The 22,376-nt window shown below is 35.4% G+C and overlaps 1 protein-coding gene across 2 annotated transcripts in view; it reads right to left on the bottom strand.

The window, feature by feature from the left end:
• TBC1D32 (TBC1 domain family member 32) overlaps positions 1 to 22,376 on the bottom strand; it is an 84,277-nt gene that overhangs the window by 41,808 nt on the left and 20,093 nt on the right. For both annotated transcript variants that reach the window (XM_055714543.1, XM_005433917.3), the window contains exons 16-23: positions 21,646 to 21,773; positions 20,292 to 20,493; positions 17,266 to 17,348; positions 14,694 to 14,832; positions 13,923 to 14,010; positions 12,297 to 12,415; positions 11,537 to 11,653; positions 8,082 to 8,170 (exon numbers count right to left, since the gene is read on the bottom strand). In XM_055714543.1, coding sequence (XP_055570518.1) covers positions 8,082 to 8,170; positions 11,537 to 11,653; positions 12,297 to 12,415; positions 13,923 to 14,010; positions 14,694 to 14,832; positions 17,266 to 17,348; positions 20,292 to 20,493; positions 21,646 to 21,773 — 965 coding nt within the window. The remainder of the gene's footprint in view (positions 1 to 8,081; positions 8,171 to 11,536; positions 11,654 to 12,296; positions 12,416 to 13,922; positions 14,011 to 14,693; positions 14,833 to 17,265; positions 17,349 to 20,291; positions 20,494 to 21,645; positions 21,774 to 22,376) is intronic.

The following is a 22,376-nucleotide window of genomic DNA, read 5'->3' as shown; positions in this document are numbered from 1 at the left end:
TCAGGTCAGTTGTCCCAGCCGAGTTCATTCCCAAGCTCTTGCACACCCCGAGGCTACTTGCTGCAGAGGAAAAAAACAGAGCCCTGCTGCTGAGCAGTGCTCACGGTGTCAGCCAAAACACCGGTGTGTTATCAATACTGGTTTAGTCACAAATCCAAAACACAGCACTATGTGGGCTTGTACGAAGAAAATCAACACCATCCCAACCAGTACACATTCCCAGCAAAAAAAGATAAAATTTCATGCTAGAAGCAGAAGTCCATCCACCATAGGGAAAAAAGAAACCGCCACATCTAAAGTAAACTATACTGCAATCTCCATAATATACGTGTGCAGGCAGTGTGCAATGGCTAACCAAACCTGAAATGCGTTCCAGTGATGTGACCCCAAAATGGAGGGTTATACTAGTCTTTAGTAAAAGGTTTTCTTTTGGCTTACAGTTACTGCCTTCTATAGATACAGGCCAGTGCAATACAGTGTGACATCTGTAAAGAGCTCAGCTATGGGACAATGTAAGGTCTTTGTTTTTCTCCCAGGAATCAATACTAAAAACATAAGTGGAAAAAATCCAAGAAGTGGAACCACTTTGCAGTAGCAGGACATCCTTCTTGCTAAATGAATATGGATACCAACAGAGAAACCCAGAGCAAAATTTTCATTAAATAATTCCAGTGTTATCATCATCATGGAGAACAGACTCAAAACATTTAATGTCAGAGCCTACACTACCAATTTGAATTATTCTTTATTATGCTTTGAGTATGACCTGAGTTCCAATGAGAACACTGATCCAAACAGCAAGTGGCAATTACTATCAAGCATGCCTGACCAGTAGACAAATGCAAACGGCTAGCAAAAAAAACCAAACCCAAAACAACCACGAAGCCAAAAGCTACCTAGTCAGTATTACAGAACAAAGGGCACTTGGAAGCTTCAGCCACCAAAAGCTTTGCATGCTGCCTTTGCAGGCTGAACAAAGCGCATAAGTAATGAGCAGAGAGAACGTGCCTTTGCATGTGGTCTTCTAAAGCGTCAACGCTTTTAATTGTCCCACTGAAGGCAATGCTCATAGTGGTTCTGAAAAATATAAGATCTTGTGGATACAGAATATTTTTCAATACCCTGCGTTACAGCTCCAGTGCCTGAGACACTGGAAGCCACTGCCTCAGGGCAGTGATGTTTCTCCCAGTAAGAAAACTCGGGGACTGATGTACTCTGTATAGTATTTTCCACATGAAAAGATTTTCAGAAGAGTACCTACAGTACTTTATCTACCCAATGTACTTACAAATCACATGTAACGTGATTGCTAATGGCAAGAGTTTCCCTAGCTAAACAAAAATGCTTTTCATAAGCATCGCCTGCCAGCCTAGAAGACTCAAAAGTGAGACAGATTTTAAACTGCAGGAAGTGAAGCGTTTTAATTTCCCTTAGTGAAGTGAAGAAAAATAACCACCAACAAATAAGTGATATAATCCTACCACAAAATCTGCTATTCCTGTTTTATTAATTATAAATTGTCTTACATTAATAAACTTAGCAGAATTCTATTAACATACAAGTTAACAAAAAACTGAATTAACTCTGTAACTACACAATGCGGAAGCATGCCAGCATAATCCTGTTACAAATCCCCACCACTATTAATACAGACTCTGTCCTCTTTTACCTTTGGATTGATAAACAGGGGTCAAAGATTCACAGGACATGTGCCCTCTCCAGTGATCACTACTGCAGAAGTCTTTTCCCTCACACACATCCAGCATGCACACTTGGAAGGAAGAGATTCATTTCCAGAGAACTGTGTATCACTTACTAAAAAGATAACACAATTAATAACCCAATTTCTATTATTAACTCAATCAATTCTCCTTATTTAATTGGAAAAAGTTTGGTAGAAAATAATTGGAGGACTATATAGCCTTTCATGCCTCCAAAATAAGATAATTCAAATCTGCCAGAGTCAGAGGAAGAAGGAAATACTGTTAGGCTTAATTCCTCCCTCTCTCACCATACTCCTCCCTTCCTTCGAGAGGAGGAACTCTATCAACATGGCTTTCTTCCATTCACGAAGAGACAAAAGGATGCTGAATGCCACAGGATGTGGCATGAGAAAGGTTTCTTCAGTACATCGAGCCAACAGTACCATAAATGCTGTTGCAAGAGTGAATGTACCAGCCAGTCACTCAAATGTTAGCAATCAACAAGATTCATCAGTGACATTAGACAGTGTTCATGGGTTATGCCAGTATATTTAGAATAAAGATGTGTGAAAAGCAAGAGATACAGCCTTGTTTCTGGCTCTGCAAGTGAAGTAGAAAGAAAACATGAAACTAGCAAAAAAGTGACATGTTTTCTAAAGGGGAAACTGGATTTGTTTAAAGTATTTTTTAAATAAAAGGTCTTGCTCCAATGTATAATGAATGAGACTTTAAAGAATTATATAAGAATATTTTCAAAAAGCTGCTATTCATAATGCTTTTTAATAAAGAAAGAGAGAGGATAAATCTAAACATCATGTTGACCTGAGGAAAATGAATGCTCAGCATTTGTATCTTCTACCTTTAGAAAACAAGGCAATTAATGCTCCTCCCATTGTGTTGCAATTATTAGAAATCACACATTCTCTTAATTAACAATACATATAATGTAAGTACAATTAAGGGAACAAATTACTTCATGTGCTGAAGCTACCTCATTATTAAAATGCAATTATATATAAGAGGGTGTGTTTACAATGCAGATGAAAACATAACGGAAAAGAATGCAGGGTGTTTATTATCTGTATTTCCTCAACCCACAAAGCTACCTCTTGCCTATTACAAGCTTGTTCATCTCCCAGCTCCTGTAGCATTTAATTAATTCACTTGAATTTCACTGGAGTGTACTTGATGAAATTTTGACAAATACATACTGCTTTCAGGCAAATTTCAAAACGCCAATTGCTTTTCATGTCAGTAAGCCACTGAAATTCTCTTTCCTAAAACTTTCTCTTAATAGTTTTGTTGGCCAACAGAAATAAATACAATGCAATTTTTATCATCTTCTGCACCATTCAGCAAGCTAGAAGATCAGTATTATAAGAAAAATATATTCACCATGATATTTTATATGACCAAAAAAAAGTGACTTAACAATGTGTATTGGGTCTGGCTGAGCCCCACGGCAGCCCTCACAGTGCTGTACTTTTTATTGGCAGCTGGAAAGGTGGTGATAACACACCAGGGTCTTGGCTCCTGCTGAGCAGAGCTCACAGCATCACGGCTGTCTGTAAACCCTTCCCCATCCCAGGAGGCTGGGAGTGGGCAAGATCTTGGGAGGAGACACAGCCAGGACAGCTGACTCGAAGTGACCAGTGGGATATTCTATACTATATGACGTCTGCTCTGATATGCAAGCTAAGAGAAAGGAGGAGGAAGGGGGGGACAGTCGATTTACGACATTTGTCTTTGGAAGCAACTGCTATGCGTACTGAAGCCCTGCCTCCCGGGAAGTAGATGAATACTGCCTGCTGATGGGAAGTAGAGAATAACATCTTTTCCTTCACTTCCGCACACAGTACTTTTGCTGTTGCCTCATTAAACTGCCTTTATCTTGACTCACAATTTTTTTTTTCCATCTTATTTTCTCCCCACCTGTTCTGCTGAAGAGGCGAGTGACAGAGCATCTTGGTGGGCACAGGGCACCCAGTCCAGGTCAAGCCACCCAGCCCAGGTCAAGCCACCACACAATGTCAGAATTTTTATTATACAAATCTGAAAATAACTAGCCAATATTCTTTTTCTATCTGCAGAAAGCTCCACACAATCCTGGGGCTGATATTGATGAGCATGTAACTCATTAATATTTACTATCTTCTATAATTCCACAGAAACATAAATGCATTTAGATGATTCACACAAGCACTGTAACAAATACTTCTTTTCAGTCTTACCTTACAGAGGCCTAAAATAAATCTATTTTTCATTGCAGTTCAAATTATGATTCTACAAAATAGGTTGTCTTCAGATATCTCTAATGCTAAGCAAGCACGTTGTGTCTTTAAAATTAAACAGTCCCAATTTGCATATCTGAAGGAAAAGGATTTATTCTCAGAGTTATTCAGGCATTTTCCTGCAGAAAGCCAAACTCTTGAACAGAGTGCTGTCTTTGTTGCTTGATGACCACTAGCATGAGGCATTTAAGTGAACAAGTGCCATATTATTAGAGAGCGATTAAAAAAAAATAATAATTCCAGGACCAGTGTATGTTACAAAAGTACTCTGTTAAATGAGGGGAATTTTTGCAAAGCTGCCTGTAGTCCAACTCTGATCCCCTCCCACTGTCCACAGTCTACTCTTCCCAGTAATGCTGTTTCTCCTAATTGTTATGCATGCCAACACTGACAAAGTCTCTTTAATTAATTTTGGAGTATTGATACTTTTTAGGGATGGGAGTTTGGTTATCAAAAGTACAAAACTGGTACTTTGCCACACTAATTGACCTAACAACACAGTGCCACTAACATTCACAGAAAACTCAGTTTCTGAACACAGGGAATGTAACATGTAAATGCCTGAATAATGTTTTAGGCAGAGGCTTTGAAAATATATATTGCTCATCTATTTTCTTGCAGGCTGTAAAAGCTCAACTTGTAGATGTATTCACTGTACTGAAATACTAGATGAGCTGCCTTGATACCATATAATTCATCAATCTGAAAGAAAAAGTATGTTACTCCTGTTTACTTAATTTCTTTTGTAATGTAAGTTACAGAGACTCAAAGAGCTTAACTCCAACTTCTTGCCTAGAGTTTTCCTTTAATAATTAATAATATTTTTTAAAAATAGTTTAAAAGGATCTTCAAGTGAATAAATCTTGTCCTAGAATTGTGCAATAGCTGCAATTAAAGAAATACCAGATCAGTGTTTGTGAAACTACTGAAGAATCCTAGGCCAAGATACCTCAAGGTTAAGAATGATAAAAATATATACTCACATTAGGCTATAGAGTGTGTGGAACCGAGTATTTTACCTTGATCACACAGGACCCAATCTATATGAATGCACTCTAGGGAGCATTCTTTATAGACAGATACTGGCTATGCAAAACCCTATCTAGCTTCCCTACATTCTCCCTTCAATTTCTACTGCGAGCACATCACTTCTCAGAGCAGGCAAGCTTGGAAAGGAAAGCTCTTCAAAATAATAACCCAGAATTCATACTTATTCAAAATGAAAACAATCACCCACCAGAAAATTCAATATTTACATTATAAACATAAATAGATACACCTATGTGTTTTGGATTAAACAGACTGTGGAAATACCTATATATTTTAAGTTTTATATGTAGTTACACAGCTAGTAACCAAAATAATTTTAAGTCACTGAAGCACGGTATTCACATGAAGAAAACTGCAGCTCTAAATTGCAGAAGTTGTTTAAGGTTCAAGTATGTAGATTTGTAACTCATTTGAACAATAAAAGCGAGTTACAGGACCTCCAAGTATAACCTGCAAATTGAACAGAACTGAAGTTCAGCGCTCAGCTCTGGGTGGGCCACGTGTACAAGTAACGAAGTATATCGCTGTGTAGATCCATGAACGATTACAAGAATGCAGGTATGGCTGTACTATTGGTACTAAGCCTAGAAGAAACAAACATTTCTAGACAAACGTTTCACCAAAATCATTCAGTTACAAAACCATTCAGTTTTTCAATGTCACCGTTATCACAAACATTTAAATATTTTATTTCTACATAGCGGCAAAGAAAAATGTAGATCTTTTGCCCTTTCTAACTAACTTTCTAAAATTTCAGACCTGTTAAGCATCTGAGAGCATTTGATCTAACTGCTGCTAAATTTCATCAAGGAGCAAACCAACCACACAAGGCAAGAACACAGATATTTGCAGTCAGCAGCATTTACAGAAAAGCTCATGGAACTTGGTTTCAAAACGTATTTTAAATTAACTGTACACTGCATATTCAGGTAACATAGCCTATCTTACAATATTAAACAATACAATAAGCATGATAAATTCCACAGCCATCCAGAATTCTGGTATCATTTTAATAGGGAACTTTGAAAACTATGTAATAATAAAAATTCTCTTTGTTCAGGGAGTTGACTTAGTCATATTAAAAGGGTCATGTGTCAATTCTCTATTATTTACAAAAAACATTTGTACAGCAAGCCCAACATGCTTTTGAAAAGCCATTTAATCAGTAAGTCGAGTCTTACATTATCTGTGGTATGCACAGGTCCATATTAAAAATCCTAACATTGTATCTTTCCTTGTTTTACAGGAAAGGAAAAGAAAGGCAAGGAGGAAGGGAACAGGGCTTCTGAACAAAAAAAAAAAAAAGAAAAAAAAAAAAAGAAAAAAGGCTTAATCTGTTAAAAATGAAGGTACCTATGAGGTCCTAGATATCACTGAGATTCCAAAGTCCATGCAGAACATGAAGCCTCTATTGGAAATCATATTTAAATGTTTTTAAAAAAATCTTTCCTTTACTTGATTGCTACTAAATTATGGCAATATCTACCACTTTTATGAGTAAGTTTGTACAATGAAAATACTACTTTCCTGTAATCTGGCAGTTTGACTGGATTTTTGCTTGTTTTTTGACTTTGTCAGTGTCCAGCAGAAAATGTCAGTACCACAGTGGACTCTAAAGCTCATCTTACCTGTGTAACAATATAGCTTCTTTTACATGATTACAGATGAGCTTGTTACATTGCTCATATGCAGGCTTATGTATAGTTCTGTTGCTCCACAGGTTATAGGCCTTGTTAAAAACGTTGTAAGCATTCAACAGAACTTCAACATACGATCCATGAATTTGTGTACCAGTCTGTCTTAGAGCATGGACGTCAACCGCTTATGCAATCATATTGTATAACTCAGTTTTGTCTATACCTTACACAGATTCCTAATACCGTTGTAGGAGTAATCTGCTCTTTTACTTTATACACATAAAACACAATCTAAAAGCAAACTATTATTCTAAACTGTAAAACATCTCACTTTCCCTTATCCTGAATTAAGTCAATGGGAGTTTTGTTAAGCTTTTTAAGGAAGTCAGTATAATCCTACATGAAGAGTAGTATCTTTAAAATTTCATCTTAGGACTGCTAATTCCTAGCTAACCAGTGATTTCCTCCAAAGCAGCATTTATAACTTTTAATTTATACAACAAATTCATGTATCTCCCAACTCCGAAGTCTGCCATGTTCACCCTTATCAGGAAATTATACTGTATGTTATGGTTATTCATACATAGTATGAAATAATTTTACTGTGATATCAAAGTCCAAATACAGCTGCAGGAAGCTAATGTTGCAATACTTAATCAATTGAGCTAGATCTTGCTCAAGCAAGGTTATCAAAGTTTTCCATATTATTGTAAAGTACAATCCAGTAGATCTTTTATTTCAATTGCACAAAATATGTTAGTAATAAAAATGTGAATTCAAGGATTTACATATCCAACTTTGGAAAACAGAAAAAAATGCAGGAACTAATTACTATGTAAAAATATTATAAAGCACTTCATATTACAAAACATGAGGTTGATAGTGTGAGCATATATGAAGTGTTCCTTCAGGTTCTAGAAATATTTGGGATCAAATGGTACTCTCATTCTCAAAGTAAGTTTTGTTGAAATTGGTGATACTTAAAACAACACTTTAAAAAGTAATTTTAAGTACAGGGAGACTAAATAAATGAACTCTGGTATAAACATGCTAAAAAAATACTTTATTTTAGTATTTTGATACGATTTTTGTTTTATGCACTACAATGGATATGTCACATGTTCATTGCAATCAACTGAACAAAATAACAACATGCAATTTCTATTACTGCTTATTGTATTATCCATATATCCATTTACAGGTAATAACATTAGTTTCACTGCTATTCTCATTGTGTAGGTCATTTTTCATTTAATCATCTTATGTTAAAAAAAGGGGGGGATTACACCTTCATGCACAATAAAAACCAAACAATGTTATCTCATCAGAAGCAACACATCCAAGCATGTTATATCCTATTTAGTTAATGTGACCAGAGAATAAAAAACTGAGCATCTTACCTCAGACCAAAGATATGTGATTGTTCATAATTGAATAAGGAATGAATTTTAGCTTCTGAATTCAAAATTACAAGCCTGTCAATGATATCCTGCCAAAGGAAGACAAATGTAAAAATCTCATGTATTATTTTATTTTTAATGCATATAATAGTTTCAAAGGGATGTTTACTACAAAATGAAACCTATTATTAAAAGACACATTGAAATTTTTTCTGTAAGGATAAGTGCTTTCCACCATAAAAGTTAATGGCAAAAAAAAAAAAACATACAGAAGGTTAGGGGGGAAAAAAATCCAGTTAAAAAAACCTAAACGTACAAAATGATCCTGGCATACCAAGTATCCTAGTTCTTATTTAGCAATAAACCACACAAAAATGTTACACTGTTTTGTGTGTTTGAAATAAGTAGACATCTATTTTAATGAAAAGAACAGCAAATCTTTTTGTATAATGCCCTTTCTCACAACAGTTAGTATACATGCTTCAAAACATGGCCATTTATTCTCAGCATAGCAAGGCTTGGCTTGGATGTTGAGGCTTACATCTTTCATCCTACAGCAGCTCATGTAATAGACAATGACCTGCGGCTGCTTCAACTTATTCCAGAAATCCAGCCTAGTTATATTCCCCTCTGGTTCACTGTGTACCCAAACTGCTTCAGAAGAAAAAATTTCATTAGAAGACTAAGAGATGCATAAAAACATTCACTGATGTTATCATCTCAGAGACTGCTTGCTGTGCTATGGTCAGAAGAAACAAACTACAAAATCCTTATGGGCTTCATTTAGTCTGGATTAAATCCAAACTTTTATTTTCTCCAAATTTAAGTATAGTTTTAGAGACAGTAGGGGGAGTTATTATTCAACTGGTTAGATCAATAAGTCATTTTAATGTGATATGAGAAAAAAGTTAGGATCCATACTTTCACAAAATCAGCCAAAGCTATGATCTTCAACAGAGAAAAGTAAACACCACTTCCCAGTAGTAGAAAAAATAGAATTTTTCAAAGTAAAGTGTTTTCATAAAAGGTATTCTTATTAAAAATACAGTGAAAACACATTTTCCCTATTGGATTTTAGTGGGTGGTAGGGGAGACAGCTGTGAAGAATGCACTTTTTCCACATAGTATGTTCACAAAAAAATTCTCAATAAAACCACTCAACTCAGACCTCAAGACTGTTCATAAAATAGGTAGTGCAAGCAATTGATTTGTTTGGGGTTGAAGCCATTTAGATATTTGCACATACAGAGTTAAATGCCAAAGGGCATTTCTCTGACAACAGCCTCTTTCTCTCACCTGTACATCAGAGCTTGGAGCCTGCAAAAGAGTAGAAAGAGCAAGCACAGAGACAGGACTATTGAGAAAGCAGACCAAGTCTGATTTGGGATATTAGGAAGGAAGATAATGAGCAAGGTCTGATCAGAAAAATGTGGAGATACATCTGCAATGCTCAGATACATTGTGTGAGCAGAGTGAAATATTACAGGTAGGATGTCATCTACTTTGAATAGCTAAGAAACACCATCCAAATATAAGAGTCTCCATAATCACTGAAAAAAAAAACCTCCCAAACATTTGCCTTAACATGTCTTTCAAAGCTACAGTTCTGGAGGGTACTTTCCAAGCTAGAGTCCCGAGGTAGGTAGAAGGACCCTGATTTATCTGCTCCGTTTTCTAAAATATTTTTATAATCTAAACAGAATTTTAAAAAATCTTGCATGTATTAAGAAAAAATTTCCTAAGGGCACAAAATAAAAACCTGACTAGTCAACCATTAAAAGTAGTAAAAAGTCTGACTGATAATCTGTTCAGTCAATGTCACAACTAGTTAGCCAAAAATACTAAGGAGGAAAAAAATGTTCAAATCCTGCATATTAAGAAATAAAGGGCATACAAACATGATTAAGTTCTGTGCACTATCAAATATAGTTCAGCATAAATATTACAAGTCTGATCCTGTGGCAATGTGACATGATTCAGAAATGTAGAAAAAACAAAGCATACAAAGCAATTAGGTCTTCTAGTTGCAGTGAAATTGCTTTTACTTTGCTTTCTAACCATACTTACATTTGGCCAAAACTTTTACCTTTAGCTTTCTGCAGTCACTGCCCAAAAACAAGGTTATAACCAATCCGTATGTCTGCTTAATCCCAGGCGTTTTCTGACTACTCAAACTTAGTCATCATATGTTAAACTGACATTAAACAAACTGACCAATTCCCTTCTTTTAACTACATAACCTTGGATGTCTCACTTAGGCTTACAAACCCCCCTGTTGCACAGTAGTTAAGAGAGACAAATCCCATCCAAAACATCTGTAACTCCTCAGGGAACTTTGAACAACTGTATCAGTATTGCTATTTCTGGAAACGTAGAGAAATCCATCAGAAGACTGAAGTGCCTCAAAAGCCAAATAACATAGGCTTTCAAAAGTCACAAAAATCATTACTTAATATCTACCCTAATCTGAAAGCTCTCAAATATGTATCACCTTCAACATACATTTATCTCCCCTGCTCCCAGTGCCTCAGAAAACTTGACTGAACAGAACTATCCACCAGTGGACATACCAACTTTGACCGAATTGGAAAAAATGGAATTTATCACCCCACTTCCTCCTGAAATCATCAAAACAGTATTACAAAAAAGAACTACAAAATATCCCTTCCAAACGTAACATACATTATTATGATATACTCTGTCTAAACAACTGAACTGTCACCAATACAGAGTTTGCGCTAAATAAAAACTTTAATACAACAGGAATTCAATAGATAACTCAATAGATTAAAAAACCTCATTTTAACTGCCACCTAAGGTCACAGATGAAATTTGCCTGTGCTTTGTAGATGAGAAAAAAACCTTATGGATTGCAGTTGGATGAACTAGCACAAACCAATACTAAATACAGAAATAGAGATACTGATTTTCTTAGAATTGAAATATGCCTAAATGAGTAGCTTCACAAATAGTGATTTTTTCTGTGTGTGAATCATGTATGTTATTAAGAAAGCTTGACTGTTTTTTCTGGTTTTGTTTTTTTTTTTTAATTTTTGCTTAAATCCACAGACAGTGGGATAAAGCAGTATTATATGAAATGCAAGTATAGATATTCCAGCAATTTCCTGTATGTAACTGCATGCACATACAGAGGTGTTTATGTATACCACTTTTTTTTCTATGGAAAAACACAGTTCTAACACAAGCCAGGAATGATGATCTTAATATTAGGCATCAAATTTTATATTATCTTTAGGATTTAAAAATTAAAATTTAGGTTAACATGAAGTGATATGTGCATATACTGCCCTCATGCTGTATGTAATACAAAATGCAGAAAAATTCAAAATCCTTTAGGAAAAAGAAAAACTTACTCTGTTATTGCAGTAAAATTTTCTCAGAAAAAGTTTTTCACAGATGTATTTATTTTTCCTTCAGAATAAATGTGTACTTACAATAATATCTGCAGGTACTTCGCGGAGTGAATACTTTGGTTTATTTGGTATATCTCGTTCACTCAGGAGCTCAAAAACTGCAGGGTAAGTGAGCATGTTTATCAGAGACAGAAAAGACTAGAGAAAAAAAAAAGTGGGGGAAGGGGGGGGCAAAAGGGAACCAGGGAACGTTGATCAGTTAAGTATAACCAAGTAAACATAAACAATTATTTGCCATTTACTTTAAGTTTGTTCTTATCCTTCTTTGTAGGCTGAACTTGACATATGTATATCTGCCCAGGATAAGACTGCAAACCCTGACAGGTGTCTGTATAATCTAAAAGGGCAGTAGTGTCTATGAAATATATATTATCTATAAAATTGTATAAAATTTTTTGAAAATTACAATATTTTCTTTAGCACGTAATTCTAAAATACAAAGACACTGCATACTCTACAACATGTCAATCTCCATGATCTTACTACAGTAATCAGACATATGAACTGATGGCCAGTATTTTAAGATTTTCAGTTGTGACCATGATTGTTATTTATTATTTTGTATTGATTTTAATGGATCCTTGGCACTGCAACCTGCCATGCAGCACCAGAATCCTTTCAATCAGTCATCGTTTGACTAGTGTACTATATTAATTTTGCCTACATGGCAAAAAAAACAGGTATAGTTGCAATAAAAGCTTACAGAAAGGTAGGTATCATCCTACCTGAAATACAGCACTGGTTTTGCTATGCCAGTACAGAAGATTAAGTAATTTCTCACCTTCTGACAGCTTTGGTCAATAGGGTCAACTGGAGTAGATTTGGGTTGAGTTATCCTCAAATCATCTTTTCCACACTCCAAAAGAGCCCATAATTCAGTTACAAGTGCCTTTATAAAGCCTAAAACAAATTTTTCTTCTAATCATGAGAATGGCAAGAATATCAGAAAAATATTTTCATATTTAAAACGTTTTACATAACAATTCTAACTCATATTTTCAAAATTCTCTAAATTGTCAACTATAATTTCACAAGACACACTGCCTGAGGGTTACTCTGCTATTCTCAGTCCTTTAGTCAAATTGCCTTTCTCCAGTGGTCTGCTTATATCTAATCTAAAATATACAGCAAGAGTTTGCAAAGACTGTTATACTAGAGTGGGATGATATTTATATATCGTCCATGTAAATGAGCTGCTGACCTCCTCGAACGAGTTAACTGCTACAGATCAAGGCTTAGCTAGTATTGGCTCTGTGGTTCTAAAAATACACATTTATTATAACTCATTAATAAATGAAAACATACCACAGTGAAAAGTTAAGGACTGCAAAAATCTTTTTAAGAGAAGCATTATTAGCTGAATTTAACATGTTAAATTAAAGTAGAGGAGGAAGGACAGCCATCTAACTCTGAAACCTCCAAATGTATGTTACAAGCCTGCTACAAACTTCATCTACATTAAACAACCTCTACGCAGGTTTGAAAATCAATGCTGACTATTTTTGGCCTATCATTTGTTTTTAACACCAAGGGACGTAAGAAACAACTTGGCTGAGAACCTTAACCAAGAGATGGGTTGCTCCTCAAGTAGATCTGCTCCCTGCTTTCTGAAAGATCCCAGAGGCCTAAATAATGAGCAACTAACAATCAGTTTCCTTGACCAGCAGAACTGGCCTGCCTTTCTGGCAGTTTTTCAGTCAAGTCATTTTAATTTCACAGCAGCCAATTCTAGATACTCGGAGAGAATATCTGCAACTTTTGTACCTCATTGATTTCCTTAGCAACTTAAGAAGTAGCTTTACTTTATTGCTAAGATTCTAGTTTTAACATGACTACCTAGACCACTGCATGGTATGACAACAGTTGAGTTATTTAAGAGTGAATCTGAAGGACCTTTGTCATATGGGTTGACATACAAGAATTGCCAATTCAGACAATGTCAGTTCCATTTCACTGTTGTATAGGAGCACCAACGACATTCAGGCCTTTGCAGTTTCTCACTCTCTGAGCAGTCAGTAACCATGGAAAAGTACATACAACTTACAGCAATCAACAGTTATTAGTTCTGATCTGTAGGTCAATAAAAATCACTTGCAAATTTTTAGCAACTTCTTTTTTAACAGATATAAATGTCTTCATGCACATACAGGAAAATTCTGGAAATATAAACCAATGAAGTAAAAAATTTGCATAATTCAATTTAAAAAAAAAAAAACAAAAAAAAAACCAACATCTAAACTCTGCATCAAGTGAATGACTTAAAAGTTGGGGGGAAAAAAATTCTATCAAGAAAAAAATCAACAGACATTTAAGCAGTCTTTGCTAATTCTGTGTGATTATTCCACTCCGCTGATCCTTTCCAGAATATAAGTGTAACTATTCATAATAGCATCATTCTTCAATTTACCTGAATTCTGTAGAGCTACTGCACCTGTTGGTGTTGTTGCCATTTGTGTAACAATCACTCTATTATCAAACTCTTCATATTCATTAGTCTGTTAGTAACAAATATAAAAGCACAGTGTTAGTTATTCAGAGGGCATAAAACCCTCAAATGATCTCTTAAATATTGATCTTTCCTACACTTATTTACAGAATTTAATCCAATGTATGGTTAAGATTTGAACAGTTCATCCTCTACAGACTTAGCAGGGTTAGATTCCAAACCAAACATCTTTATTGAGTATCTTATCAAAATTTAAATGCAAAATACTATGGTTGAGACATGATACATCAGGAAAGAATAAAAATGTATTATAATGTTTTTTGCACACATTCAGTAGGATGACTACAACATCATGTTTTTTCTCCCAAAATGCATATTATCCAAGTTTTTATTACATTTTGAGTGCCTAGCATATCTAGATTTCAACACTACCTACCAACATAGTATAGAAAAATTGGCACTTAGGTGAAAACAAGAAAAAAAATTTTTCCTAGCATTTCAAACTTTACAGTAAAAAGTCAGAAAAACTAAATATATGCTTGACATTCTGAAGATAAGCAACATCCAACAAACTTAAATCAGTGTGGCACCAATCTCAAAGATAAGATACATTTTAAATTCATTTTTGCAAAAATTAAGTGACAAAACTGTTTCTGGACTTATTTTCTTTCTTCTTTATTTTCTTATAATCATTAAAAGAAAGAAAAACTGTACAGACTCTGTAATGCTTACCTGGAGTTTTTTTGATAAACTGCTGAATATAAAGTTCACACAGTCATTTATGGCACCTGTACTATGAAGCAGAAACAGTCCTTTGGGTGTGGCAGAAAAATTCAGCAAGGCATCTAACAAAGTCTCTTCCCATAACAAACTGCAAGAGTAGCAATAAAATAATTTAAAAAGTTATGTAAAAAAGCATGTGAAAAAAGAAAAACTAAACTTCTAACTTTGAAAACCAACACCCCTTCATTCACTAGACTCTGTGCTTATTCTAAATGTTTACACTATGATAGTTTAAAAAAAGTGTTTGGAAAAGTTGTAATATGTATTAGACTCTATTTTGTACAAATATTCACACTCATCCTGGCAAAACTAAGGTTAGGTAGGATCACAGAACAGAAAGACAATGTAACAGGGAACCCAAAAGACTATGCCAACCTTAAACATACTTATGACTTACTAACACAAGCCAATTCTTAAGGTATTAACAGGGCAGCTGCAAACTGGCAAAGCAGACACAGACTTTCCCACCAATGTAAAAACACTATAAGGAACTAATAAAAACTCATGTTTAAGGAGATAAAGGCTCCTGCCAGAAATTAGTAGAGTTAAGAAAACAACGTGCAATATATACAGAATAGCTTCACATACTAACTACAGTAAATGGAAAATATTTTCTACAGACACGGCAAGAACAGCAATTGCAAGTATGAAGTATGATGATACCCTCCTGCCCTGCAAAATATTCTATGCCCAAAAAATAAAAAGGAAGCAATTACACTACCTTTGAATGGGTACCATCCCTGCAGGTATCACGAGACTCGTGGTTCTGCTTCTCCAAAAGCATTTGCTTACTAGATTCTCATCTCTAGTTCTCATTTCCCATTTTTTACTCGTATCACCAGCAAGCAGCATACAGCTTTTCTCGTAGCAGTCAACCACTACCCAAAATTTTAATCACTTCTGCAGAATCCCTGCCAAGTCATGTTCAGAAGCAAAAAAATTCACCCAGAAATGTATCAGCATGTCTTGTTCCAGAGTTAGCGAACAATCTAGATGCCAGGAGGAAACTGCAGTTTATGTGAACCTCAACAAGTTCAACAAGGCCAAGTGCAAGGAACTTGTGCAAGGACAAGCACAAGCACAGGCTGGGCATAAAATGGGTTGAGAGCAGCCCTGAGAAGAAAGACTTGGGGGTGTTGGTAGGTGAGAAGCTCAGCATGGCCCAGCGATGTGCGCCTACAGCCCAGAAAGCCAACTGTATCCTGGGCTGCATCAAAAGAATGATGACCAGCAGGTCAAGGGAGGTGATTCTCCCCTTCTACTCTGCTCTCATGAGACACCACCTGGAGCGCTGCATTCAGCTCTGGCACCCCTAATATAAAAGAGGACATGGACCTGTGGAAGTGAATCCAGAGGAGGACCATAGAGATGATCAGAGGGCTGCAGCACCTCTCCTGTTAAGACAGGCTGACAGAGTTGGGGTTGTTCATCCTGGAGAAGAGAAAGCTCTGGGGAGACCTTATAGCAGCCTTCCAGTACTTAAAAATCCTACAAGAAAGCTGGAGGGGGAGTTTTTAAAAGGGACAAGGGGGAATGGCTTTAAACTGAAAGAGGGAAGATTTAGATTAGGTATTAGGATTAAATTCTTCACTGTGAGGGTGGCGAGATACTAGAACTGGTTGCCCAGAGAACTTTTGGGTGCCCCATCCCTGGAGTGTTCCAGGCCAGGCTGGATGGGGCTTCGAGCAACCTGGTCTGGTGGAAAGTGTCCCTGCCCATGGCAGGGGGGTTGGAACTAGATGATCTTTAAGGTCCCTTCCAGCCCAAACCTTTCTATGAACCCACAAATCTATGTCGATGGTAGTTATTAGTAGCAGCCACCTCAGTCAGAGCTCTGCATCCCTAGATTTCTTTTTGCCACTAGACTGGAATTCATATAACCAGTTCACATGCCGCCACCACCACAGACTGGAGTAATAACTGTTGAGTTATCTCTGCAAATTTTACATGAAATCTACTTAATTAACTAGGTTCTGCACTAACACGAACATCACCCTGAATTTTCAGGCTCACAAGTATTTGTATATTTCCCATCTTAATGCATACAAACTTCTATAAAGGGACATTAAGTTTTAGTATAAAAGGAAGGATGCCTTTCATTTAATATGTATCAGACTTTCAGCCAGAATGCTGCCAATCTTCCTGCATATTTTGAAGGTTTAGATACCATCCAGCTGAACATCTTAAATTAGCACTATGTCAAAGCCATAAGATAAACTCTAACAGCTATTTTGTTTTATGCTTTCTAATTCACATCTTCCTCAAACTAATTCCTGTAGACAGAGTCAACTATAGATCAAGTTTCACATAATTAGACACAAGTCTGTAAGCCACAGAAGTTCTAAGAGGTCAAGAACAATTTTGTAACTCTACAAACACCTACACTAGGACAACATCATTCCCTCTACCTACCACTATGCTTTTGGAAAAAAGACACAGGGTTATAAGATGCCTCAGTTGTCAATAAACTAGCAGTATGTCTTCATACTTATGCATGTGCATAAATTAAGCATCAACTTACACGTTTTTTGACTCTAGACTTATCGATGAAGTCAGGTCTGCACCAGTTACAGGAGTAGGTACTCTTTCTGAAAGTAAACTCATCTGAAATAAAAAATAAATAAATACCTCCTTACCGTTTATTTACACCATTTTTAAACTCCAGATCTTGCTTGTTCTCTTGTTATATATCAAAAAACCCACGATGATCAGGCTGTAGTCTAGACTTTGGTATAGAATAAATTATTCCACTACATCTTTTATTCCAGAAAAGCTTATTTTTTATTTCTTCCTTGGGTATAAACCATTTTAAAGTTAGTACATTTTTAAAAAAATCATTAGAATTCTTAAAACAAAAAATTCTTTTCTTTATACTTTTTAACTGGAGACTGTCAAAGCAAAGATCATCATTAAAATAAATAAATGTTAAAAAATAAGAAGGCAACTCTTTACTCCACTTCTGTCACAGGTAATGGAAATAACAGCCTCTGGAGTCAACAACTCAATACAAAATGTATTATGTAATATTGCAAATTTTATTGTATTTATTGACAAATTATATAAATTTATCTAAATTAGTATGCATACAATTGGAGCTACAGGCATATATAAAAATATATACATACCTACATATATTTGATGAGTTTCTAATTTAAATTTTAAATCAGACATTTTAAAATAATTGGTGTGAGAAGCACTGTATATTGCAGATGAATGATTTAAGCTGTTTTATGTTTCTAGGGATAAAAAGCAAATTGCATCATTCAAGTGAAAGTGAGCAGTCATGAATTTATGCTCTTAGAAACACAACCTAATAAATCCATAAAAGATTCCTCTATCAAATTAGTCAGTTTCAGTGGATCTGTTAAGTTCCCCTTTTATTATCATTTGTGTAAATTTTGTCCCAGAATTCCAGCAGAATCTGTCAAGAAAAAAGTTGTTTCTTCATCAGCCTTAAAACTCCAGGAGACATGCAAAAAAGGAGTAAACAAATTACCAGTCTATCCATTAAAAAATTGTCACTACTGCTTGGAGAGTCTGAATTCCACCATTTTTGCTACACTATAAATGGCAGAATATTTTATAAACTGTCGATGTCTTAAAATTGAACAGTGACAGGAAATAATTTAAAAACTAATCAAGACAGTAGAGTTGAAAATGTGTTTTTCCTGTACTAACTCGTTGATTCCTGAAGTCCTGAATAGGTAGATTCCACTTCAGTCTCAATTTGACCTCCAAAGCAATGTGAAGAAATGGCGTTTTGTCAGTTAAATGTTTCATTATTTTTTTTAAATTCAACACATTCATCCTACTTATCCTGTATGCATCAAAACAATTTGTCTAAATGATGTACCATACCACAGTAAAGGATTTTAATGTGCAAAGAATTCTCTTGCGCATGTGTAAATGCTGTGGTGCTTTAGAGCAAATAACTGGATATGTCCCCTCAAAGCACACAACAGTCTGCTTGTGATAAATATTAGAATAACAGGTTAGCTCAAGACCGCCCAGTTACACAACAAAAATGCACAGAAATACAGTTATGTAAATCACAGCATGATTCAAGTGAACTAAACTCCTTAATTCAATAAAATCCTAAAATTCTCAATGCAAAGAAAAATGTAAGTTTCAAAAGCAACATTCTTTGATGAGATTTTAGTGTGACATCATTAGGATAAGTAATAATATATTTTATTTTCAGTCAAAATGTATTATTTCATGACCATATTCATATATGAAAGCAGAGAGAAATATCCACTAGCTGCTGATTTAAGTCTCTCATGTTCTATCCTTCTGATATTTTCTGCCTCAGTTTACATTGTGACTGTTTTTGAAATTTCTAATCATAATAAAAGCATACACCATTTGACAGGAAGAATAGCTGTTCCATTCTCTTTCCCTTGCATGCAATCTCTTTCCCACTTCCTTGACTCAAAAAAAAGAAAAAAAAAATCTTTTAGCCATTTTTTTTCTTCCATCTTGGTCTGCTCCTTTTCTAAGAAAATATTTTACAATCACTGGAGAAGGAAAAAAAAAATGAGAACGTTCCATTTTTCAGTATAAAGTGAAACAACACAGGTAAATTTTGGTTTTCCATTAGGAGTTCCAATAACTATAGTTTAAATACGCATTCAGTTTAGCTGGAAGCCAAAGCTGAAGCTTTGCATGCTACCCTTACCTAAATGCTGCCAATGTTATTTTAATGGTTCAAATGTTTGACTTTTACTTCAGTGTAAACTTTTTGAAAAATGGTCTTGCAGCACCTATTGTCATTTTTCCATCTTAACTAATTTTTTATAATAGATAAGAATTTTCACACTGCATATGATTAGCAGAACAATGAAAACAGAAAAGTTTAATGAATAAAGCGGTGATCCATATACCTTGTTCAGTAAATTTATAACAGAAAATAGAATAGACAGAATTATTGGACCCAAGCTCTTTCAAGCAGAAAAAATATTAGACTAGCAGTCAAAGTGAAGCTCGAGTGCACATCCTACATTTCATACGATATCCAAGTACATCGGTAAGACAACCACTCCTGCCTGGCACTTCTCATTATGGTCTCTTGAGAATATTTCAGTGGCATCTAACTATTTAAGTCAAGTATTTGGAACCTCCTTTTGTCCTCCCTATCTCCCATCAAAATAAATTAGTTTAACCTAAAAATTACTGAGACCATAGCTTAGGAGTTTATCTTTTCAAAATATCCCAAACCAAGAGTGAAGAGAAGATCTGTGGTGGACACTGGCTATCATGACATCAAGTGACACCTAGCATCAAGGGCAATGAATGATAAATCTCATTGGTGCAACTTGAGAACTCCTGGTTTAATCTTAAGGCACAGAAGTCTCAAACTAAGCTTCTGCTGGGTTCACATAGAGAAGGAAAACTTGAAAAGTAGAGCTTCATTCTAACAATTCCAAGCATTATCTCACTACTTATCTATAATATAAGCAACTTGAAGCAAAGACCAACTATTACATAAGCTGAATCTCTTACAGTTAGATTTTTTTTTCAGTCTCCCTAATCCAAAACACGATTTACCTTTTTCCAGGCCTCTGCTATAGACTCATGCAAGCCATAAGGAAGTAATATCTGCAGACCTTCACAAGTTCTATACATCTGACGACACACGAAAATGAAAGCTCCTTTAACAGCTGGCAAAAGCTCGGCTCCAGATAAAAGAGAAATATCATCACGGAGAAGCTTCTTTGTAAATGGAACAATTACATGAACAGCTGTAGGACTAGAAATAAAAGAACACTTTTAAAATGTTGGGGTTTAGTCATAAATAAGCCTCAAAACAAATCCTATGACTAAACTTATTTACATTTTTCTAGAGGAAAAGAAATTATGGAAAGAAACAATGACCCACTATGGCAGGGGCCAATTATGTAACAATTTGTTAACATCTGTCAGAAGAAAAGAAATACACAGCAAGTGATTTTATTTTGCCTACAGGTCTACATAAGCAAAAATGCATCTATTGTCTTCCATCCAGCCCACATAGCCATGAACTACACAGACTGTTTTATAGGAGTCCAGCTGGGAAGTATAACAAGAAAATCATTTTGGTTTCTGCTTGACCAGTGTTAAGGATATGTTAAGGCAAAATTTGTCCTTGTTCTTCCTTTTTCCTACCTGAGATCTCCTTCTGAAGTCTTCTAGGTTTGCAATGCAAAGCACAACTCCCTCCAAAATACTATCTTTTACTTCCAACCCCCCTTAAAAACATACGCAGCTTCTGAGAATCCTCCACTTGGAAGACACATATTCCAAACATTTTCATGACCTGCAGCTTAGATATTTTTAAAGGCTAGCTTCAATTTTACTGCCCTATTTCAAGTTTTAGCATCACCTAACAATATACTACCCACAGGATCACAGAGATCCTAAGTTAGGTACAGTGTTACAAATGCCAGCTACTGATAGAAGATCTGTCTCTACTAGATGTATTGAAAAGTGAATGGTACATTAAATCTATTATTTCAATAACTTAAGTTGATTTGTAATATTTAGTCTAAAAAAAAAACAACAAAAAAAAAACCACCAATAAACCAAACAAAAAACTGAGAAGAGAGGCCTTTGGCCTGAACAGTAGCACAATGACTACAATGGAACCACATTCAGAGAAAGGAAAGCTCTCGCATGAATAAGTAAAAGAACAGAAATCTTCCCTAATAAAATTATTTCTTTGAAATGTCATTTCACCTGGTATACACCTCTCTAATACATTCTCTGAAACACTTACTAGTTTGCTTGATAATCAGATGTTGTACTCCAAACATAAACAAAACATATGACATTATAGATAAATGAAAAACAAGAAAATTAGTCTCATAAGACTAAAGTAACTCATTAAAGTACTCACTAATGCCATTTGTTAATGCACTCTTACCTATCATCTTTGGCAGTTTTTTCATTTTCTCCATAAAGAAGAAGAGAAAGACCATCTTCTACAGCAGCAATCCTTGCCAAAATATCAGCTACATCAATTAAAGTGGTTTCAAGACAATTTATATACATCTATTTGGAAGAGAAAAATAAAAAGGTTTAAATTCAAGGATTTCGTGAAAGCTGTTTATTGATGTCTGGCTTATGTATGCAGAACCTGAAGATCTCCTTTCCAATGATTGCTTAACGGCTTAAAGTAAGTAAACAGCCTATGTTCAAACACCATCACACAGACATCTTCATCACAAACGACAATAACTGTCATTTTTAATGATATGGTAGAATCCAATTACTGCACAGAAGTAGAGAACAGACTTTTGTAAACTCCTTTTTCTCTTTTTCCACCATGAATGCCAGCCAGAGGTATAAGAACAATGCCCAAATCAAGGTGCAAAATTTGCTAAGTCCCTCGTTGCTGCATGTGCGTTGGCAACTTTGCCCAGAAATGCAATTCCAGTTCCCAAGATTTTCTGTATCCACCTCACTTCTAGGCTGCAGTAGACCCAAACAGCCATTTGCTTTGGAATCATGAGGAAAGTCTTCCCCACTGGAGCAAAGCAAAAGTCCTCTACCAATTTCTTATTTACATCAGAGCACTGTATAGCCACAACTCGGCTGTAATCAAGCAGAGTTGAACATCTAATTCAGCGATTCAGACTGTTCAGTATGGTATCA

The sequence above is a fragment of the Falco cherrug genome, chromosome 6 (genome assembly GCF_023634085.1).
Source record: "Falco cherrug isolate bFalChe1 chromosome 6, bFalChe1.pri, whole genome shotgun sequence".
NCBI lineage: Eukaryota > Metazoa > Chordata > Aves > Falconiformes > Falconidae > Falco > Falco cherrug.
The sequence above is the reverse complement of the archived record's forward strand: the minus strand, read 5'-3'. Positions and strand labels throughout refer to the sequence as shown.